This window comes from Moschus berezovskii, chromosome 25 (genome assembly GCF_049115385.1).
Source record: "Moschus berezovskii isolate FMDL1 chromosome 25, NW_MosBer_1.0, whole genome shotgun sequence".
Taxonomy (NCBI): Eukaryota; Metazoa; Chordata; class Mammalia; order Artiodactyla; family Moschidae; genus Moschus; species Moschus berezovskii.
In genome coordinates this window covers 6,712,371-6,732,832 of record NC_142484.1, presented here as the reverse complement: position 1 = coordinate 6,732,832, position 20,462 = coordinate 6,712,371, and the positions used below count along the sequence as shown (strand labels likewise).

General features: G+C 51.8%; 1 protein-coding gene across 1 annotated transcript; it reads right to left on the bottom strand.

Moving 5' to 3' along the window:
* Nucleotides 1-17,335: 17,335 nt before the first annotated feature.
* Nucleotides 17,336-19,836, bottom strand: CD248 (CD248 molecule). Its single transcript, XM_055415473.2, has one exon. It carries the CDS (start codon nucleotides 19,789-19,791, stop codon nucleotides 17,470-17,472), a length of 2,322 nt encoding a protein of 773 aa, XP_055271448.2. The 5' UTR covers nucleotides 19,792-19,836; the 3' UTR covers nucleotides 17,336-17,469.
* Between the last annotated feature and the right edge of the window lie 626 nt (nucleotides 19,837-20,462).

Genomic DNA, 20,462 nt, shown 5'->3' with positions numbered 1-20,462 from the left:
AACAATATTGGTGAAGGCTAGTCCTGTCCTCTTTGCTTCATCCTGCCTTCAGCCTGGAAGGCAGATGTGATCGTTGGAACTCCAGTAGCTACTTTGGATCAGGAGGTGACCTTGAGAATTGTAGCCATGTGCTGAGGATAATAGAACAGCAAGATAAAAGACCCTGGGAAGACAACGATTCTCTGGTTGTCCAGTGGTTAGGATTCCAAGCTTCCCTGGCTGGGGAACTAGGATCCTGCATGCTGCATGGCATGGCCAAAAAACCAACCAAACAAAAAAAGACCCTGGGCTTCTGATGACATCATAGGTGTGTCCATATCACCCCTGGGTTGCCTACTTCCAGACCCTCTTAGTGAAAAAGAGAAGTAAACTGTTGGTTTGTTTAAGCCACTGTTTTTTCTTGTCTCTGTTACAACAGCTTACATTATTGTCTATCCACTGCTACAACACAGATTACACTAAAACTTAGTGGCTTAAAACATCAATAATCAGTCTTCCCTGGAGGCTCAGTGGTAAAGAATCCATCTGCCAATGCAGGAGACATGGGTTTGATCCCTGGTCTGGGAAGATCCCACATGCCATGGAGAAACCAAGCCCATGAGCCACAACTATTGAGCCTGTGCTCTAGAGCCCAGGAGCTGCAGCTATTGAAGCCCGCCCACCCTAAAGCCTGCGCTGTGCAACAAGAGAAGCCTCCACAAAGAGAAGCCTGTACACCAGCAAAGGAGAGTAGCCCCTGCTCACCGCAGCTAGAGAAAAGCCAGTGCAGCAAGGAAGACCCAGCACAGTCCAGTTCAGTCCAGTTCAGTCGCTCAGTCGTGTCCGACTCTCCGCGACCCCATGAACCACAGCACGCCAGGCCTCCCTGTCCATCACCAACTCCCGGAGCTCACTCAAACTCATGTCCATCGAGTCGGTGATGCCATCCAGCCATCTCATTCTCTGTCGTCCCCGTCTCCTCCCACCCCCAATCCCTCCCAGCATCAGAGTCTTTTCCAGTGAGTCAACTCGTCGCATGAGGTGGCCAAAGTATTCGAGTTTCAACTTTAGCATAAGCCAGCCATACATAAATAAATAAAATTATTTTTAAAAAATCAATCATCATTATTATCTCTCCTGATTTCTGTGGGTCACACATTCAGACACAGCACAATGAGGATGGCTTATCTTTATTCCATGACATTTAGGGCCTCTGCTGAAAGAATCAAAAGCCAGGAGTGGAATCATCCAAAAGAACGTTCACTCACGTGTCTGGCAGTTGATGCTGGCTGATGGCTGAGGGCCTAACTCGGGCTAATGGCTGGAACACCCACAGAGGGCATCTCCAAACTTGGGCTTCCTTATAGCTTGGTGGCTAGGGTCCAAGGACAAATTCACCACGAGAGTGGAGGCTGTATTGCTTTTTGTCATCTCGCCTTCGAAGTCACTTCTGTCCCTTTCTATCGGTTAAACCTATTTCAAAGGTCCACCCAGTTTCAAGGGGAGGGAACGTAAGACCCTCACCTCTCCATGGAGGCTCGTCACCATCACATCACAAGATTAGCGTGTGAGGTGGGAGATGTATTAGCGGCCATCTTCAAAAATGCAATCGGGGACTTCCCTGGTGCTCAAGTTGCTAAAACGCTGTGCTTCCAACGCAGGGGGCGCCGGTACAATCCCTGGTCAGGGAGCTAGATCCCATATGCTGCAATACAGATTGAAGATCCCATGTGCTGCAACTAAGACCAAATAAATAAATTAAAAGAAACATGGAATCAGCCCATGAGCCAAACGCCATTCCTAACCAATCAATGTCTAGAGACTGGTCTGCAAAATGAGCACCAACAGATTTTTTTTTTTTTGGCCACTCCTTGAAGCTTGTGGGGTTGACCAGGGGTTGCCCCCCAGCAATGAAAGGGCAGAGTCCTAACCCCTGGACTGCCAGGGAAATCCTGAACACCAACCGTTTTATAATGCTTGTTTCAGGGAGAAGGTAGTGGTATATGAGATGTGGGCCTACTGGGGGCAGAATGACAAGCTTCGGTCATTTATTGGGACACTCTGGCCTACAGTAGATTAAATACGGACGCAGACTCTGCAGTGCCTCCCATCGAGAGGTGGCATCTATTTCCTCACTCTTTAGATCTGGGCTGGCCTATGACTTGCCTTGACCAATAGATTGTGGCAGAAGTCAGGCTGCACCACTTTGAAGGCCGGGCTGCTAGAGGGCTTGCAACTTCCACCTACACCCTCCAGGAGCCTGGAGACCACAATGCAGTGAAGCTGCCCAGCCTGACCTTCTGAGAGGTGAGTGGTCACACGCCCCGGCCAAGGGCCAGCATCAGCTTCCAGATACAGGAGTGAGGCCATTTCAGACAGGTCATTCCCAGTGGAGCCACAGAGGACTGTAGCCCCAACAATGCCCCCCAGATGAGACTAGCAGACGAACCAATGAGCTGATCCCAGCTCACACTGTAGACCTACAGACTGGAAAGAAATAAGGAATCCTTGTTTCAAGCCACTGCATTCTGGAGTGGTTTGTTTCATGCAGTGGATAACTGATACAGGCTCTGAACCCAGCTCCATCTGTTTCTTTCTAGCTTTTGGTCACACTGTGAAAGATCTTAATTCTCCGACCAGGGATCGAACCTGTGCCCCCTGCAGTGAAAGCTCAGAGTCTTAACCTCTGGACTGCCAGGTAAATCCCCACGTCCACCTCTTAACGGACAGTCACTGGATAGCTCCCCTCTCCTGGTCTGGTGTGTTTTGTTCATGTGTTTGGACTTTATGAGCGCCAACAGTGAACCAGGATGCTCCATTCTAAGCCATTCTCAAAAGGAGAATAATGGCTGAGGAAGGGGACCAGAGCTTTGTCCCTAAATCCCAGAAGCCTCTGTCTCTGTTCTATGATGGAGAGAGAGAGAGAGTGGTGCCACACAGAGGGTGCCTGAGGGACTTCCCTGGTGGTCCAGTGGCTAAGACTCTGCGCCCCCAATGCAGGGGGCCTAGGTTCAATCCCTAGTTGGGCAACTAATTGCAACAAAGATCAAAGATCCTGTGTGCCACAGCTAAGACCCAGCACAGCCAAATAAACTTTAAAAAATATATATATAAAAAAGAAAGGATGTCTGATCTTCACCCCCTCCAGCCCTGCTCCGCTCTTTCTTTTCCATCTCAGGAAATAGTCAGCACTCTTGCTTAAACTTCACACTTGTGTAGCAATCTTTTTCTTGTTTTTTCTTTTTAACTTTGCATTAATTATGTAAAATTTCAAGCACCACAAAAGTAGAGAGATTGGTGCAACAGATCCCTTTGTCTCCAGTGCCCAGTGTCATAGCCATCACTCTTATTTCACCCACACACACCCCCACTTCAGAAAACTAAGATCATGGCATCCGGTCCCATCACTTCATGGCAAATAGATGGGGAAACAGTGGAAGCAGTGGCTGGCTTTATTTTTCTGGGCTCCAAAATCACTGCAGATGGCGATTGCAGCCATGAAATTAAAAGACACTTACTCCTTGGAAGGAAAGTTATGACCAACCTAGACAGCATATTAAAAGGCAGAGACATTACTTTGCCAAAAAAGTTCTGTCTAGTCAAGACTATGTTTTTTCCAGTGGTCATGTATGGATGTGAGAGATGGACTATAAAGAAAGCTGAGCACTGAAGAATTGATGCTTTTGAGCTGTGGTGTTGGAGAAGACTCTTGAGAGTCCCTTGGACTGCAAGGAGATCCAACCAGTCCATCCTAAAGGAGATCAGTCCTGGGTGTTCATTGGAAGCACTGATCCTGAAGCTGAAACTCCAATACTTTGGCCACCTGATGCGAAGAGCTGACTCATTGGAAAAGACCCTGATGCTGGGAAAGATTGAGGGCAGGAGGAGAAGGGGACAACAGAGGATGAGATGGCTGGATGGCATCACCAACTCGATGGGCATGGGTTTGGGTGGACTCCGGGAGTTGGTGATGGACAGGGAGGCCTGGCATGCTGTGATTCATGGGGTCGCAAAGAGTTGGACACAACTGAGCGACTGAACTGAACTTCTCCCCGCTCCAACTGGAGTATTTTGAAGATTCGGAAGTTGTATTAATAGGATTTGATCCATGAACACCTCCCTCACCCCTGACATGAAATCTGCATTCAGGATCCTGCCTACAACACATCTCTCTAAATAGCTCCCAGGCCTCTCCCAGCCACCACACTGCCCCAGGTCCCCCCAGGGCATCCTCCTCCATCATCAGCCTTGGACTCCTACAGGCCTCTCCTTTCTCGCAAGTCCTCCAACCCTCGCAGAATCACCTTGATGTGTAAACCCAATCACACCTCACCATACTCAAAATATACCAGGGTAGGACTCCCTGGCGGTCCTGGTAGTGAAGACTCTGCATCTCCAATGCGAGGGGCATAGGTTCAATCCTCGGACAGGGAACTAAGATCCCATTTGTCGTGCAAAAATAAATAAATAAATTTAAAAAATGTATTTATTTAAATAGAAAATAAATTTAAAATAAATAAAAGATAATTTTAGATTTTCATATATATATACATACACACACCAGTGCCTCAAGGGAAACCCAGACACCTGCCCTGGCCCTCAGACCCCTATTCCCCCAGCCATCGAGGCCCCGCACCTGACCCTACAACAAGCCAGTCTCCTTCCCACCTCCAGGTCTCAGCACCCGCTATTCTAGCTCCTGGAGTCCTCCTTCTTTCCAGCTCTCCCCCTGACCCCCAACAGCTCTGTCTGAACACATCCACTCTCCTACCTCAGCTCCCTCTGCATTTCCTTTCTGCTGCTCAGCAGAGGTGGCAATTATTTTTATTTATGTACGCATGAGGTTATGGTTTGTTTCTTCTATTAGAACTAAAGTTATGGAAGGCAAATGGTCACAGGTGTAGACCTTTCAATCTGATGGAGCTCTAATTTCGCCACTAAGACCCCAGTGCCCCTAGGCAAATTACTTATCCTCTCTCAGCTGCAGAACAGTAGGTAATAATAGAATCTGCTGACTTCCAAGGCTTATCACCAGAATTAAATAAGATTATATGCCACCAACACTGGTGGTTCAGCGGTAAAGAATCTGCCTTCTAGTGCAGGAGATATGGGTTCAATCCCTGGGTAGGGAAGAGCCCCTGGAGAAAGGAATGATAACCCACTCTAGTATTGTTGCCTGGGAAATCCCATGGACAGAGGAGCCTGTCAGGCTACAGGCCATGGGGTCGCAAAAGAGTTGGACATGACTTAGTTACTAAAACAGCAACAACAAAAACACCAACACAACATTGTAAATCAACTATACTTCAATAAATAAATAAATAAAATCATCACAATACTAAAATAAAGAAAAACACAATATGCCACCATGCTTAGAAAAGGGTTTGCAACATAATAATTGCTCAATAAATTTAGCTGTCATCATCATTCAGACTGTTTTTATTCATTATAAATAGGCACTCCATATTACACACACACACGCACAATCACACACACCAGAAGCCAGCACAGCGCCTAGCACATAATTGATGTCCAGTGAATACGTATTAAGTGAATGATCCTTCAGATGCTACCAACATTTCCAGGGTGACTGAGGTCACAAGGTCCTGAGGATGGGCTGGTGGCCCATTTCATGTCATCCTGTGGCCCAGAGCTGTCAAAGGAGCTTTGCATCACCCAGCCTCCCTGGAAGTGGAGCTTTATCTTCCTTGGCTAACAGCCCCGAGAAGAGCACCCAGGGAAATGTAGGCTGCCTCCCTGATCCAGAGCAACCCATGAGGCTTTGTGCCTCCTCTGTGGGTCCAGACTCAGGACGACTGGACCCCCAGAACCTCCCCCAGGTGGCAGGCTGCTGCAGTTTCTGTGACGGTCATCTTTCCTCTTAGATCACACCCACTGCGCTCTGGTCCTCCAGAGTTCCTAAGTATGAAGTCATCGCTGAGGTGGCTGGAAAGGGCAAGGACCCGACCCTGAGTCAGGGCAGGGAAAGCAAGTTTCTGCCTTGCTGGGTGAAGGTATAAAGCTCCTGGAAGTCAGATCTGACAGGAACAAAGGAGAACAGAGTGGTCAAATTGATAACCATGCACCAAATGTCAGAGGATGCGAACCTCTGCTCCAAGGGGGAGTTTCTGCCCAGAATGTCAGCTGAAACCCAAACCGGCTAGTTTTCTGTAACTCATCGTTGCCGGGAAAAGACAGTTGCATTTTTCTTCTTTTTGGCTGCTGTTTCTAAAACTTATTAAACAAAACTGACTAAACTACTGATTTTTTTCAGTAAAAGAATTTCAATTTATGTGTTATAAAACACGTGTTATAACTAATATTTTAATATTAGGCTAATATTTTAACAAAGATCAAGCTCACAACTCTAAAAAACACTTACTAAACAAGCATAGTGTCATTGAAAAATTCAGACTCTGGATATTTAGGAAGTTAGGAGTTGGAGTGAATCCAGACTGAATCCAGGTCTGATGGCTCCACAGCTTGAAAACCAATTCTCAAGAGAGTTGATTTTGGAAGATGATAACAAGGGGTGAAAGTCAACTCCTGTCTGGGAACCAGTTCCCCTCCACTGACAATCAGTGGCAAAAGCTTGTATAGGCTGAGGGATGGGGCTACATGTAAAAACAGTACAGTCAGCTCTGACTGTCATCTTGAAATTGGTCATCAGTGGTCTGACCAGCATCACCTTGATAAAGAACAGTTAATTTCACATGCTAGCAAGATGATGCTCAAAATCCTTGAAGGTAGGCTTCAACTGAACTCAGTTCAACATGGACTGAGAACTTCCAGATGTACAAGTTGGATTTAGAAAAGGCAGAGGAACCAGAGATCTAATTGCCAACATCTGTCAGATCATAGGAAAAGCAGGGGAATTCCACATAAACATCTGCTGCTTCTTCATTGACTATGCTAAAGCCTTTGCCTGTGTGAATCACAACAAACTGTGGAAAATGCTTAAGGAGATGGGACACCAGACCACCTGACCTGTCCCCTGAGAAGCTTGCACACTAGACAAGAAGCAACAGTTAGAACCAGACATCAATCGAACGACAGGTTCCAAATCGGGAAAGGAGCATGGCAAGGCTGCATATTGTCACCCTGCTTATTTAACCTCTATGCAGAGTACATCATGAGAAATGCCAGGCTGGATGACTCACAACCTGGACTCAGGCTTGCCAGGAGAAATGCCAACAACTTCAGATATGCAGATACCACTTTAATGGCAGAAAGGAACTAAAAAAAACTTCTTGATGAGGGTGAAAGGGGAGAGTGAAAAACCTTGCTTAAAATTCAGCATTCGAAAAACTAAGATCATGGCATCAGGTCCCATCACTTTATGGCAAAAGTTGGGGAAAAAGTAGAAACAGTGATAGATTTTATTTTTGGGGGTTCCAAAATCACTGACTGCAGCCACAAAATTAAAAGATGCTTGCTTCTTGGACGAAAAGCTATGACAAACCTAGACAGCATATTAAAAAGCAAAGACATTGCTTTGCTGACAAAGGTCTATATAATCAAAGCTGTTTTTTCTGGTAGTCATGTACGGATGTGAGAGTTGGACCATAAAGAAGGCTGAGCGCCGAAGAATTGATGCTTTCAAAATGTGGTGCTGGAGAAGACTCTTAAGAGTTCACTGGACAGCGAGGAGATTAAACCAGTCCATCCCAAAGGATGAATATCATTTGAATGAATGAATATCCTGAAGTCCTGAATATCACTGGAAGGACTGATGCTGAAGCTGAAGCTCCAATACTTTGGCCACCTGATGTGAAGAACCGACTCATTGGAAAAGACCCTGATGCTGGGAAAGATTGAGGGCTGGAGGAAAATGGGGTGACAGAGGATGAGATGGTTGGATGGCATCACTGACTCAATGGACATCAATTTGAACAAATTCTGGGAGACAGCGAAGGACAGGGAAGTCTGGTGTGCTGTAGGGTGCATGGGGTTGCAAAGAGTCAGACACAACTTAGCGACTGAACAACAACAAATCTTCAGTTCCAGGATCGGTTTGTTTCCATTTCTTGAGGCAGCCCTCTGTGGCAGCTTACATTATGGCCACAGTCTGGTCATCGTATGGTTAACTCCTCCACCTGGTGGGGGTTTCGGTATCTACAAGATAGCTCACAGGCTATGGCTCAGAATATCACCTACAGCCCTTGAGAAGGAGCTAAATGTCCTTGTCTATGCTTAATGACTAAACTATTGTGATTGGATCTCCTCTGACCGTTTTCCTTTGTTTCTGCAAGTTCTCACTTCTCTCATTAAACTTAATCTTTGGCTAAAAATTTTCCACAGACAAACTCAGGCAGAAGAAATGGGGGACAAGGACCATAGGATCCCTAATCCTGTTTTAGGAGGGGAATTCCCCAGTGATCCAGTGGTTGGGACTCGGTACTCTCACTGCCCGGGCCCAGGTTTGATCCCTGATCGAGGAACTAAGATCCCACAAACTGAGTGATGTGGCCAAAAAACCAAAAAGAGAATCAGAGTTCCCCTTGTGCAAGAAGGTGGGTGGCAGCTTTTGTCGTTTCAGAGACCCCCAACCATGGGGTAAAATGGAAACTCCAGTTTCCATTTTCAACCTGACCCTCTGCCTGGAGATCTGATTCAGGCATCCCAGTGTCCTCCTGTCTGATTCAAACCCACTTGGGTGACCTCCAAATACTGCAAATGCAGCAGAGCCCACATTGATTTTCATCCATCTTTCCCAAGAGGCTGCTTCTCGTGGGTCTCCTCCTCCACGAAAGTCACCACCAGGGGGAGCCAAAACTTGGAGGCCACCATCCTCCCAGCTTCATCTTCAGCCAGACACTGGATCTGGTCCAAATCCACTCTCCAGCCACCTCTCAACTTTACTGTCTCCTCCCATCCGAACTCTGCTTCTGTCTTGGTTCAGATCACCACCCTCTCCTGCCTGGGCAGGGCCCTGAGTGGTGTCACCTTTATTACTTTTTTCTCCAGTTTTGTTGAGATATAATTGGCATACAGGTCTTTCCAGGAGTCAAGTATAGATGTGAGAGCTGGACAGAAAAGAAAGCAGAGCGTCGAAGAATTGATGCTTTCGAACTGTGGTGCTGGAGAAGACTCTTGAGGGTCCTTTGGACTGCAAGGAGATCAAACCAGTCAATCCTAGAGAAAATCAACCCTGAATCTTCTTTAGAAGAACTGACCCTGAAGCTGAAACGCCAACACTTTGGCCACCTGATGTGAAGAGGTGACTCATTGGAAAAGACTTTGATGCTGGGAAAGATTGAAGGCAGAAGGAGAAGAGAGCGATAGAGGATGAGATGGTTGGATGGCATCACCGACTTGATGGACATAAACTTGGGCAAACTCCGGGAGATGGTGAGGCACGGGGAAACCTGGTGTGCTCTGGTCCATGGGGTCGTGAAGAGTTGGACACGACTGGGTGACTGAACAACAACAATTGTATGCGTTTAAGGTGTATAGCATAATGATTTGACTTACAATGTCAAAAAAATAGAAAAATATTTCCCTTGTGATAATATGCTAAGAACTCTTAGAATTTATTCCCTTAACAACTCTCATGTATAGCGTACAGCAGTGTTAATTATCTTGTCATGCTGGGCATCACATCCCTAGTACTTATTAATTTTATAACTGGAACATTGTACCTTTTGACTATATTCTTCCAGTTCATTTTCCTCCCACCCCCAACTTCTGGTAAGTACAAATCTGATCTCTTCTTTTATGGGTTTGTTTGGTTTTGAAGTATGATTGCTCTACAGTACTCTGTTAATTCATGGCATACATCATAGTGATTCAATATTTGTATACATTTCAAAATAATCACCATGATAAGTCTAGCTGTCACCTGTCAATCCAAAGCTATTACATAATTATTCACTGTATTCTGCACACTGTATGTTTCAGCCCCATGACTCATTTATGCTGTAACTGAAGGTTTGGACCTCTTCATCCCCCTCACCTATTTCTCTCCCTGCCCCCACCCCCTCCGTATCTGACATATTCTTACTGCTTTCCTTCTGGTTACTTTTGTGGACCTGAGCCCTTGTGGAACGTCTGATGCATAGTAGCGTCTTGATAAATACTGGACAAATGTGTTTGTTTTTAGTGGCCAGCGGGTTCCCTGGCCTCCATTCAAACCCTTCCCCCTATAATAATCCTCGTTCACATGGGGATACATGGCTCGGCATGTGTCTAAATGTCCAAAGTTACGCATTCAGGAACCAGGAAAATAACCCAAGGTGGGTCCTTTGTGAGCAAGTTCTGTGGTACAGCATCCACTAGGAAGAAAATAAAAATCTATTATTTTATTATTTCCTTATTAGGGAGAGAAACTGCCACTTAGCAGTTGCCTGCTGCTTTCAACCAAGCTGCTGGGTCTGTAATACAGAGCCTTCCCCTGCTCTTCAACCAACAAAATTACAGGCAAGTGGTGCAAGAAAGGGCAAATGGATGCTTGGAATATAAATTCTAGGCAAAATCTCAAAGACTCTGAGACTGGCTGGAGACAATCATCCAGCAGTGGCCTGATCGCACTGCCCCTGTATCCCTGCTCCGTCCTCCAATCCACCCCAGCTTCTGCTTGTTTCCAGGCCTGAATTTCATCCCACATTAACCCCACAGCTTCCAGTGTCTTATAAAGATTCCCTTCTGTTTTGCTTTCCATGAAAGGATGCTGACTCGCTGGGGGCCAAGGTAACCCTGGAAGGTGAGGATTTGAGACCTCCTCTCCTTTGGGGATTCAAAGTTATTAAATAGCCCCAGATGGCTGGAGATGGACTTGAATTATGATCAGATGGCAGGAAAGAACCTCAAGGGACCCCAATAGGGAGGAGTAGCTAGACATAAATTTGTACAGGGTCTGATGCTTCCTAGATGAAAAGGTCAACATCATCTCATGAAACACAGAAGCAGCTCCTGACCCAGGCCTTCACTCCCGACGCTGTGACAGCTTGTATCCGCACATTGTCCCCTTCGGTCCCATAGCCATGTGACCAGGAATGACTGGTTTGTGTAAATCGGGAGCAATAGCACCTCTCCCCGCTGCTTGGACGGCAGCAGGAGGTGGTGGCAAGTTCTCACTGACAAAGCAAGCTGACAATTAAAAGCAGACTTTATCATCTCTCCCACTGGGTGCTCCACCACAGGACCAGCTTGCTGTGGCTAAAGGGATCTCGCACCAACCTGGAACCCTTTTTCTGGTCCCCAGGTATGGTCAGCAGAATGATGGCCCCAAATATGCCCACGTTCTAATCCCTGGAACCTGTGCATATGTTATCTTATACAGAAAAGGGGACTCTGCAGATGTGATTAAGGTTAGAACCTTGAAAGGGGAGATTATTATCCTGAAATATACAGGTGGAGCACCCATTTTAATCAGTCCTTTGAAGTTTTTTTTTTTTTTTAATTTTTGATTGCTTCGAATGGCACCCAGGATATTAGTTCTCCAGCCAGGGATCAAACCCATGTCCCTGCATTGTGAGCGCAGAGTCTTAACCACTGTACCACTTTTTTTGTGTGTGAACACGCGTGCTTAGTCACTCAGTTGTGTCCGACTGTTTGCGACCCCTTGGACTGCAGCCCGCCAGGCTCCTCTGTCCATGGAAATTCTCCAGGTAAGAATATTGGAATGGGTTGCCAAACTCTGCTTTAGGGAATCTTCCCAACCCAAGGATTGAACTCAGGTCTCCCACACTGCAGGTGGATTCTTTACCATCTGAACCACCAGGAAAGCCCTCTTTGTTTCTGGGGGCTTTTTTAATCAGCCTGTTTTCAGCGGCCACTGAGAGTAGAGAATCTCTGGGACCTGGTGACGTGTCAGTCTGTGCGGTAGGCAGCTCACAAGTGGGATAGACGATGTTACAATTCTGTTCTCTGAAGCCTTGGAATTTTTTCCTCTCTATTGTTCCAAGGAAGCCTGACTCTTCCCAACATGGGGCCAGTGCTTAGTCGGGGCTGCACTGAGTCCTCTGACAAAGCTTCTGTCGGATGCCTGCATTAGAGCAAGAAAACCCAGCTTCCCATAACGCCCTCTGAGACCATCCATGAGTCAAGACTTAAACCTTTACTTTTTGGCTGCCTGGTTTTAAGAGTTCATCCACCAGAGCCGGGTCTGCCTCTTCTCCATAGGCTTCTGTCATTCCTCTTGGGTGTGATATATCCTCCTAATTTGATTCTGCCCACCACCCACACCCATTTTGTTTTTATTTTCCATTTTCTCCTTAGCTACCATGGGACCAACCTGGCAACAGAGTAGAGCGAGGGGGAGGGTTACAGGCACCCCAGCCTCACACGCCTTCTTCCCCGTCCTTGTACGCGTCCTCAGTCAGAATCCTGGCATCTAACAGGATCCTTTCTTTGATGTAGGGCCCATGCACTGCAGCAAACTCATGGGGTGCCATGAAATATTATAGAACTTTGAGGGAAAGACAGAGACACTGGACATCTGTCAGACAACTGGCAAGCTGCTAGCTTGAGGCTGTTCACGGTTTCAACATCGGATTGCACTACATTCCTTTCGATGACATAATCTCTTTGCACAGCTGGATTTTTGGCATCTGCCATGATAAAAAGCAAGTACTGCAGCGAAAGTCAATGCCGAACAGGAAATGAAGGTGACGATGTCCAGTCGGGTTCCAAGTTTTGAGAAGTGGTGCACACACCCCACCGGCAAGCAACTGTGGTCATTTAAGAATAAAATATTTTTGTACCTTCCAATATCTCTATATTATTTTCTCAAATGACTACTGAGGTATTAAAACACAAGCATTTCTTACATTGTTTATATTTAACTATTTACTAAATGGAACTGTTGGGTGACCGAGGGACTCCATGAAAAAAATCAAGTGAGACACTCAGGACATGGTAAACTGACAATGTTTGGGAACCTTTACTGTAGGGACTTGATGGGTGTGAGATGTCAGTTTCTGGGGATTCAGCTCTCCCACAATCAGTTTCTGGATTCTGCCAGCTAAAACAGATAGCACTTCCTGTAGGAGGTTCATGCAGCCACATTGAAGGTCCTCACCAGCTTCCAGAAAGACTCCTGTCTCTCCTCGTAGAGTTCTTTCTTTTCTCCAGCAGATTATTATGGCTATCATGGGTATTATAGTATGCCCATTTTTTCAAATGAGGAATGGTTAGGGAATCTGCCTAAAGTCTGCAACCCTCAAGCAGTAGAACTGGAATGGAAGCAAGCCTGTCTGGTGCCGGGTGCCTGGTCTCAACCACTGCTAATGTGTCTCCTGGAGAGACATTCCCAAGCTCAACCAAACCCACGCTAAAATCATGGCCAATCTTAGAGACCCTAAAGCTGCACCTGTTCTGGGCCCCTTGTCTGGATCCTACCAGGTCACAGGCAATGCCTCCGTTAGCATTATCATTCATCAAAACCACAATCGACTGTGAGGAAGGCTTCCCCCGCACACATCCAATCACAGCATGATCAGCCTGGGAGCCTACATCTTGCAGCCTTGCCCCCAAAAGCAAGTTCCTTGGGCGGCGGGCATTTCCGGACCAGAGACATGGCTGTCACTATTCACTGCCTCTGCTCTAGGGGTGAAATCACAGAATTGGATTCAAACTTCCATTTACTAACTTGGTCAAATCAGGCAGGGCTTAACACAAGTACTCAGGCAAGTGCTTTCAGCTTCTTCATCCATAAACCGTGGTAAAACTAGCCCTTCTTTGGGATTGTTAGTTCTTAAATATTTTTTAATGTTATGGTCCTTAAGCGATTCTTAAATGCAAATCCCTTAGAATTGGGCTAGGCATAAAATAAGTGCTGCAGGCATCTACTATTGTTTTCATTATTATTTGGCACCAAGCCCCACACGCATTGGGAGAGGTCAGGACACCAGGACTGGAATCTTCCCTGGAAGCCATCCCACACCTGAGCCCCGAGTTTGTCCAGGGTTGCTCTGAAGCAGGGGGTGCTGGCACCTAGTTGTGCTCAGTAGGTGTTACTTTCATTCCCCTCAACTTTGGCTCCCTGGTCTGTCCCAATATTGTTTGAATAATATTTTATTGAGCTCCTAGCACTGAACTCGAATCTCCTGGCTTCCTGGAGTCCTCAACTAGTGTGGGAGTCAACAGACTAATATTTTCAAATGTAGAGATGAGCACTGATAAAGAGGACAGCCTTGAGTTCAATCCTACTCCAAAATCTGTGATTCTCAGATCCCAGCTGAGGACCTCTGAGCCCAAACCCACTCCCTCCCGCCGTACACACCTCCCCCCAAGAAAAGTGTGGACACTTTCAAGCTAGTGAGGAGGAGCGACCTAGCCCTAACAATTCCTGGCCCCCAGGTGAGAGGTTGCGCTTTCTTCCCTGGGAAATGGGATTCAAGAGGAAGGACAGCAGCTGCTGTAAAGACACAGAGACCACTCAGCTTGAGGGCCAGGGTGAAGGCCTCTCGGCGTCTTCCAAATACGATGAGAGCAGATCTACTGCTCTGCTGGGGGGAGTCCTGGGCAGATATTAGAGTTACACAAACATTTAACCAGTGAAGGAACTGTCCATTGAGCAGCGCTGTGCTTTCCTGGTGGCTGCAAGCGCCGAAGACAGGTGGCGCCAAAGGCCCACTCTGGACGCCATCCGCCGGACTCCTGACAACTGACTCCGAGCGCACTCCAGAGAACCCGCGACCTAGACGACTGGAAACCGGGGGCAGGGAAGGAGAGAGCGCCAGGGCCGGCTCCAACGGCATCCTGGCTTTGATCACACCCAGAGGCAGTGAGCGACCTCGGAGAGTCCCGGGTCCGGAGCGTCCGCATCGTCAGTCCCGAGAAGGCGGGGCCTGACGGTGGGTGGGGCTGTAATTAACGAGAGGCGGAACCCGAGCCTAGAGGTCGGGTTCCACTCTCTGCGTGGTTGATGCTCTTGTTCAAAGCCCGAGAGAGGAGCGCTCTCTGGGTGGGCGGGACTCCCGGGCATTTTTAGCGGGAGGGACCTGGGGCTCTTTAGAGGTGGGCCATTATCTCAGTGTGAAGGGAAGGTGTGTTAGCCAGATGTGGGCGGAGCTCTTCCCTGGGGAGACCGGCTTGCGGCCCGCCCTGCGATTTGGGGGTGGTACTCGGGGAGGGGGCGTGGCTTGTAACGGGGTCGGGGCGTTGCCTGAAGAGCAAGGGAACGAGTAAACTCGTGGAAGGCGGAGTTTTCAGCTCTCTCCCGGACAGAGTTAGTGTCTCCGCGGGACTCCCTGCACTCGTGGACCTAGTCCTCAGATCAGCAAAGGGAGGGGCTGCGTGAAGAAAATGTGTTAACTCTGGACGGAGTTCAGAGCACCTTGAAGCGAGAACTAATAATTGCCAGTCTCAAAAATTAAAAAGATAATAATAATAATTGCCAGTCTCCCAGTGCAAGCCGCACTTAGGAGGCGGGGCTTACGGCCCAGGTGGGCGGGACCTAGTACCGCCTCGGCCTGGGCGGAGCTGAAGAGCGGAGGGGCGGGGCAACCATTCGGAAGAATCTCTGAGCTGGCAGGGGGCGAGGCTTGCGGCTTTGGTGGGCGTGACCTCCGGAGAGTTCCCGAGGGGACGCAAGCCGGCCGTGGGTGGGCGTGGCTCGAAGCTCTTGGAGACCCGGCTGAGAGCTCAGACCCGGGGCGAGCCTGGAGGAGGCGGGGCCGGAGTCAGTGGGCGGAGCCTGAACGCAGCTCCGGGTCTAGGCGGAGCCCCAAAGCAGCGCTAGTGGGGGCTCTGCCCTGGGAGGCCGTCTGTTTAGGCCCGCACGCAGCTCCGCATCTGGTGCTCATTATAGGATGACAAAAAGCCGGCTCTGGGCCCCCTGCCCCACTCCCATCCCCGCCCTCTGACAGCAGTGCTTTTAACTCCTTCCTGCCCTCGAGGCCCTCTGGATCGTCTGCCCAGGGTCACAGGAGGGAATTCCAGTCCTTCACGTCCTGGCGGGCTTTGCCACCCCCACAGGCCGTGCCCCCTACCTTCTCCTCCGATCTAACTCTTTGGAACACCCCTCGACCCCCCACTCCCATCCAGTGAACCTCTCTGGCTGCACCTCCGACGTTAAAAGCTTGGGCGGGATCTGGTGGGGGCGTCTGGTTTGAGTTAAGAGGAACGTGAGAGCGGAGCGGGGGGCGGTGCGCAGCGTTCCCTCCGCCCCTCCGCACTGCCCCCCACCGCGCGCCCCCATTCGTCCCAACACCCATCTCTCCTCTCCGGGTCCCGTGGGGCCCAGCTGAACCTTCCAGCCCAGGCCCAGCCCCTGGGGGTCAGAGGGTAGCAAAGGGCGCTGCGTAGGGAAGGGAGCTCTGGACCACCCCTCCTCGCCTGCCCGGGTGGTCGTGGTGGTTCTCTTCCGTCCTAATTAGAGGTCCCTTAGAAGCTGCAACTGAAAAATTACAGAGGTGGTGGGAACGGGCGCCTCCCCCTCCCAGGTCCCGCCTCTCGCAATCCCCAAGGCAACGAGCCCAGGATGAGGGCGGTTGCTGGGTCCCCACAGGCTGTGATGATTTGTTTTTTTTTTTACCATCCCCTCCTCCCATTCACGGGACAGCTCAGCTTGGAGCAGCCCCAAACTTTCTCAGTCTGGGGTCTCCCTGACCCAGCACCATGCACACAGAAGGGCTCGGTGTGGTTCAAGCGACAGAGGCCCTGCTGAGGAGGCTGCCCAGGGAGCTGGGTATGGGATCTCTCCCCCGGGGTTCCTGACTCTCCTCAGCCCTGCCTTCTAGGCTCTCCCCGAGGAGTGCCTCCTGAGCACCTACAACCCAGAGGGGTGACAACATCCTAGACTCAAACCATCTGAGCCCCAGCCTCCAACTTCTGCAGCCTTCAGGAAGAGGAAGAAAGGTACCAACAGAAAGTCAAGAGAAGCTCACCCTCTGGGCCCCCTGCACTCCCCAGAATCACCAGGCCTAGAGCTTACCTTTGACCCCCAAGCCCCAGTTTGGCTCCAGGTCAGCAGAAGCCCTCATTTCAGACTCAGTCCCACCTTCTAAGAGTTTTGGTTAAAAGAGGAACAAACATGAAATTCTCTTCATGCCCAACCTCCCACTCCTAGGCTCGTTGTGTGACCTTGGGCAAGGTTCTGCCTTCTCTGGGTTCCTGTTTCCCTGAGAATCTCTAAAACATACCCTCCCTTAAGGAGTCTTACCTTATTTCCTTGGGGGCCCAAACAAGCTGAAGGAAGATACCCTTCTTTTTTTCTGAATCCTCCCAGACCCTCCCTTCAGGCACCAATGGGGATCAGAAGCTTTGGGTGAGGTTGGCACCCCGTTTATTAGAGAAGTCCCCAGCACCCACCCCCTGAGGTCCTGGGGGCCTCGGCGTCTCCTCCACCGTGAGTACTGGGCCAAGAAAACAGAGTTCCCAAGAGTCAAGTCTAGTGGCTGACTGAGAGAGGAGCCTGGCTGGGCCCTGGGGAGCAGCAAGCCTTCTGTCCAGCTGGGCAGCACCCATGGGTCCCTGGTGCAGCCTGGGCCATGAGTCCAATGCATGCCCCTTCCCCTTCACCCCATGGGGGGGGGCTGCATCCCATCACACGCTGGTTCTGCAGGTCTGCACCCCTGTGAGGCTGCCCCGGTGGGGCGCGTGTTCCGTTGGGCCCTTGCTCCCGGCGTGGGTGACCCAGCGATAGCAGTCAGTCACGCGCTTGTTGGGCGCGTGGGGGCCACAGCGGGTACAGTACACGATGCCCAGTGCAAGTAGGACCACCAAGAAGACGCATGTTGGCACTAGGAGTGCCACCAGGAGCCACCGGTCATCCCTCCGGCTTCGGCCAGCTGGACTGGCTTCCCCCAGGGCTGGAGGAGCTGATGTGGGGGCCGCCGAGGGCAGCCACAGAGCCAGACTGGGGTCAGCAGTACCTTCCCTTGGGACTTGTGGGGCTTTGGCGTGGGGGTGTGGAGCGCTGGTGAGAGAGGTCTGGCTAGTGGAGCTGTGAGAGGGCAGAGGAGTGTGGAAGGCTGGGGGTTGGGAGGCAGCAGGCACAGGGACTTGATGGGCAGGGGACACAGGGGACCTGAAAGCAGTGGTCCGAGAAGGCTGGACAGTAGAAGTAACGGGATGGTGGCTGGCCTGGGGTTTGAGGATCGGGACATCTCGGGTCACAGGGGGTTGGGGGGGACTGGAGGCGGTGACCAGAGGGGTGTGGTTAGCTGGGGTTCGAGGCAAAGGCGTGGTGTTCTGGGTATCAATGACCTGGGTATCTGGGAACATGGTGGATTGGTAAGCGGGGAAGAGCTTGGGATATTTGGCTGAGGCCACTGGGGGATGGTGGGCAGGGGTCGGTCCTGGCTGTGCAGCAGAGATAATGAGGGGTCGGTGGGCAGAAGGCAGGTCTGGATGATTGGCTGAGATCATGGGGAACTGGTGGTCAGAGGGCAAAGCTGGGTGTATGGCAGGGATCACTGGGGGCTGGGGGGCTGGGGCCAAGGGTGGGCGTGTGGCAGAGATAACAGCGGGTTGGTGGGCAGAAGGCAGTGGGGGGCGCGTGGCCGAGACCACCACAGGCCGGGTGACAGAGAGCACTGAGGAGTGGTGGGGAACCCCGGGGGCACTAAGTGGGGGTGGCCAGGTGGGGTACAGGTAGGGCATCCCTGGCTCCCCGTCCTCTGGGAAGCTAGGTCTATAGGCCAGGTCAAAGTCGGATGACTGTGTGGCCTCCATCCACGGGATCCCAGGCATCTCTGTCCAGCCACCATCGAAGGCCTCCCAGGCTTCCTCTTCATCCTCTTCCTCCTCTCTTTCATCCAGCAACCCGTCTTCGAGGTCCTGGGATGCCCGGGCACCCATGGCCCCGGCGGGGCTGCAACTGATGCCATCAGCCTCCAGCTCATGGCCCTCGCTGCAGTAGCACTCAAAGCCACCGACGTAGTTGACACACATCTGCTGGCACACGCCGGCAATCTGGCACTCGTCGGTGTCCACGCAGCGGTGCGGCTCATCCTCGGCAGGCCGGAAACCCAGGCGACAGTGGCAGCTGTAGCCCTGCGGCCCTCCAGGCTCACACTGCTGTTCACACGGGGCATGGGCACACGGGTCCTCGCAGCTGTGCCCATCCGCTGCCAGCCGGAAGCCCTCGCTGCAGCGACAGGAGACCCGACCGTCCACCTCCTCGATGCACTCGTGTTCACAGCCCCCGTTGTCGGGGCCGCAACCGGAACCGGGACACAAGGGGCCGGTCCGCGACCAGCCCACGCCACCCTCAGGCTGCTTCACGCAGAGCAGAGAGGCTTTTCTGCCAGCCTGGCACGGCACGGCAGCCACAGAGCCGAAGGGCAGCCACTCAAACTCCGCGGAGACCAGGTGGAAGGGCGTGGTGTAGACGGCTGGGCCGGCCTGGCCCACCTCCTCGGGCAGCGCGGGGCAGGAGCCCTCGAAGCCGAACTGGCACAGGTAACCATCGACGGCCAGCGTGCAAGAGCCCTCGAGCCAGCGATGCTCGCCGCTTGCCTCCAGGGCGGCGCAGCGCTGGGCCGGACAGGGCCCGCCCGTGGCAGGCTGGGCCCAGTTGGTGAAGGCAGTGTCCTGGTCCCCTGTGGTCCACGTGAAGCCGCGCAGCGGGCGCTGGGGCTGGCATTGCCGGGCCTGCCGCTGCAGCCCGATCCACAGCAGCCGGCTGGCCGGCCCGGAGCCCACCAGGCTGTCCACACGCCGGGCCTCCTCGAGGGTCCGCGGGGTGGCCAGGTCGCCCCCCAGCTCGCGGCAAGCCCGCCAGGCCTCCAGGAAGGTTCGGCGCCGCGGGAAGAGCGCGTAACAGCTGCCCGGGGCGCAGGCGGCGCGGGGCTCGGTGGCCCAGGGGGCCTGGCCCAGTGTGGGCACCGCGGCCGCCCAGGCCAGCAGCAGGCGCAGCAGCATCGCGACGCCCCCCGACTGGCCGGGGCCCGGCCGGCGGCGGCTCTTGACAGGGGGAGGGACTGGGGCCTCTGGTGGGCGGGCCGGGGGCGGGCCGGGGCCGGGCTCGGGCCTTGTAAGGAGTGGGGCTGGGGCCGCTGCCAGCTCCCTGCTCCCGCTCCCCCGGGGCCGCCAGAGCAGGAAGCCGTCGGGCGGGGGGCAGGGGTGGGGTGGGGTGCTGGGGGTGGGGGCGGGGGAGGGGAGGAGGCTCAGCTAACTGGCTGGGGAATCCGGGTAGGAGGCGGGAGGACCCCCAGAAACGTCCTGCGCCGTCTTGGGCTCTTGTCGGTGGGGTGAGGCCGTTCCCAGAGACTGACGGAGACCCGAGTGGGGACACACCGACCTCATCACACCCGTGAACAGCCGCCCGTCCTGTGGGTGGAAACACGCTCTGACTCAGGCCCTCTCATCACACACGTGTGTGCGCTCTCTCAGACCCTGTCCCTCCGTCCCAGATCGGCCTCCGCTCTGACACGCTGACGCTTTAGGTGTCCCTGCGAAAGGGAGGTGGCATCTACGGACCCTAAGACGGGAAGTTTCCGCCTGCAGAGGAGTCGCGTGCAGCCCCGGGGTGTGGGAACCACCTGGATCACGCAGTCGCCGGCATCCTCCGGCCTCATTTCTCTACTGGGCTC

Coding starts and splice junctions, on each gene's coding strand:
- CD248 (XM_055415473.2), bottom strand. CDS start 19,791: ATGCTGCTGCGCCTGCTGCTGGCCTGGGCGGCCGCGGTGCCCACACTG.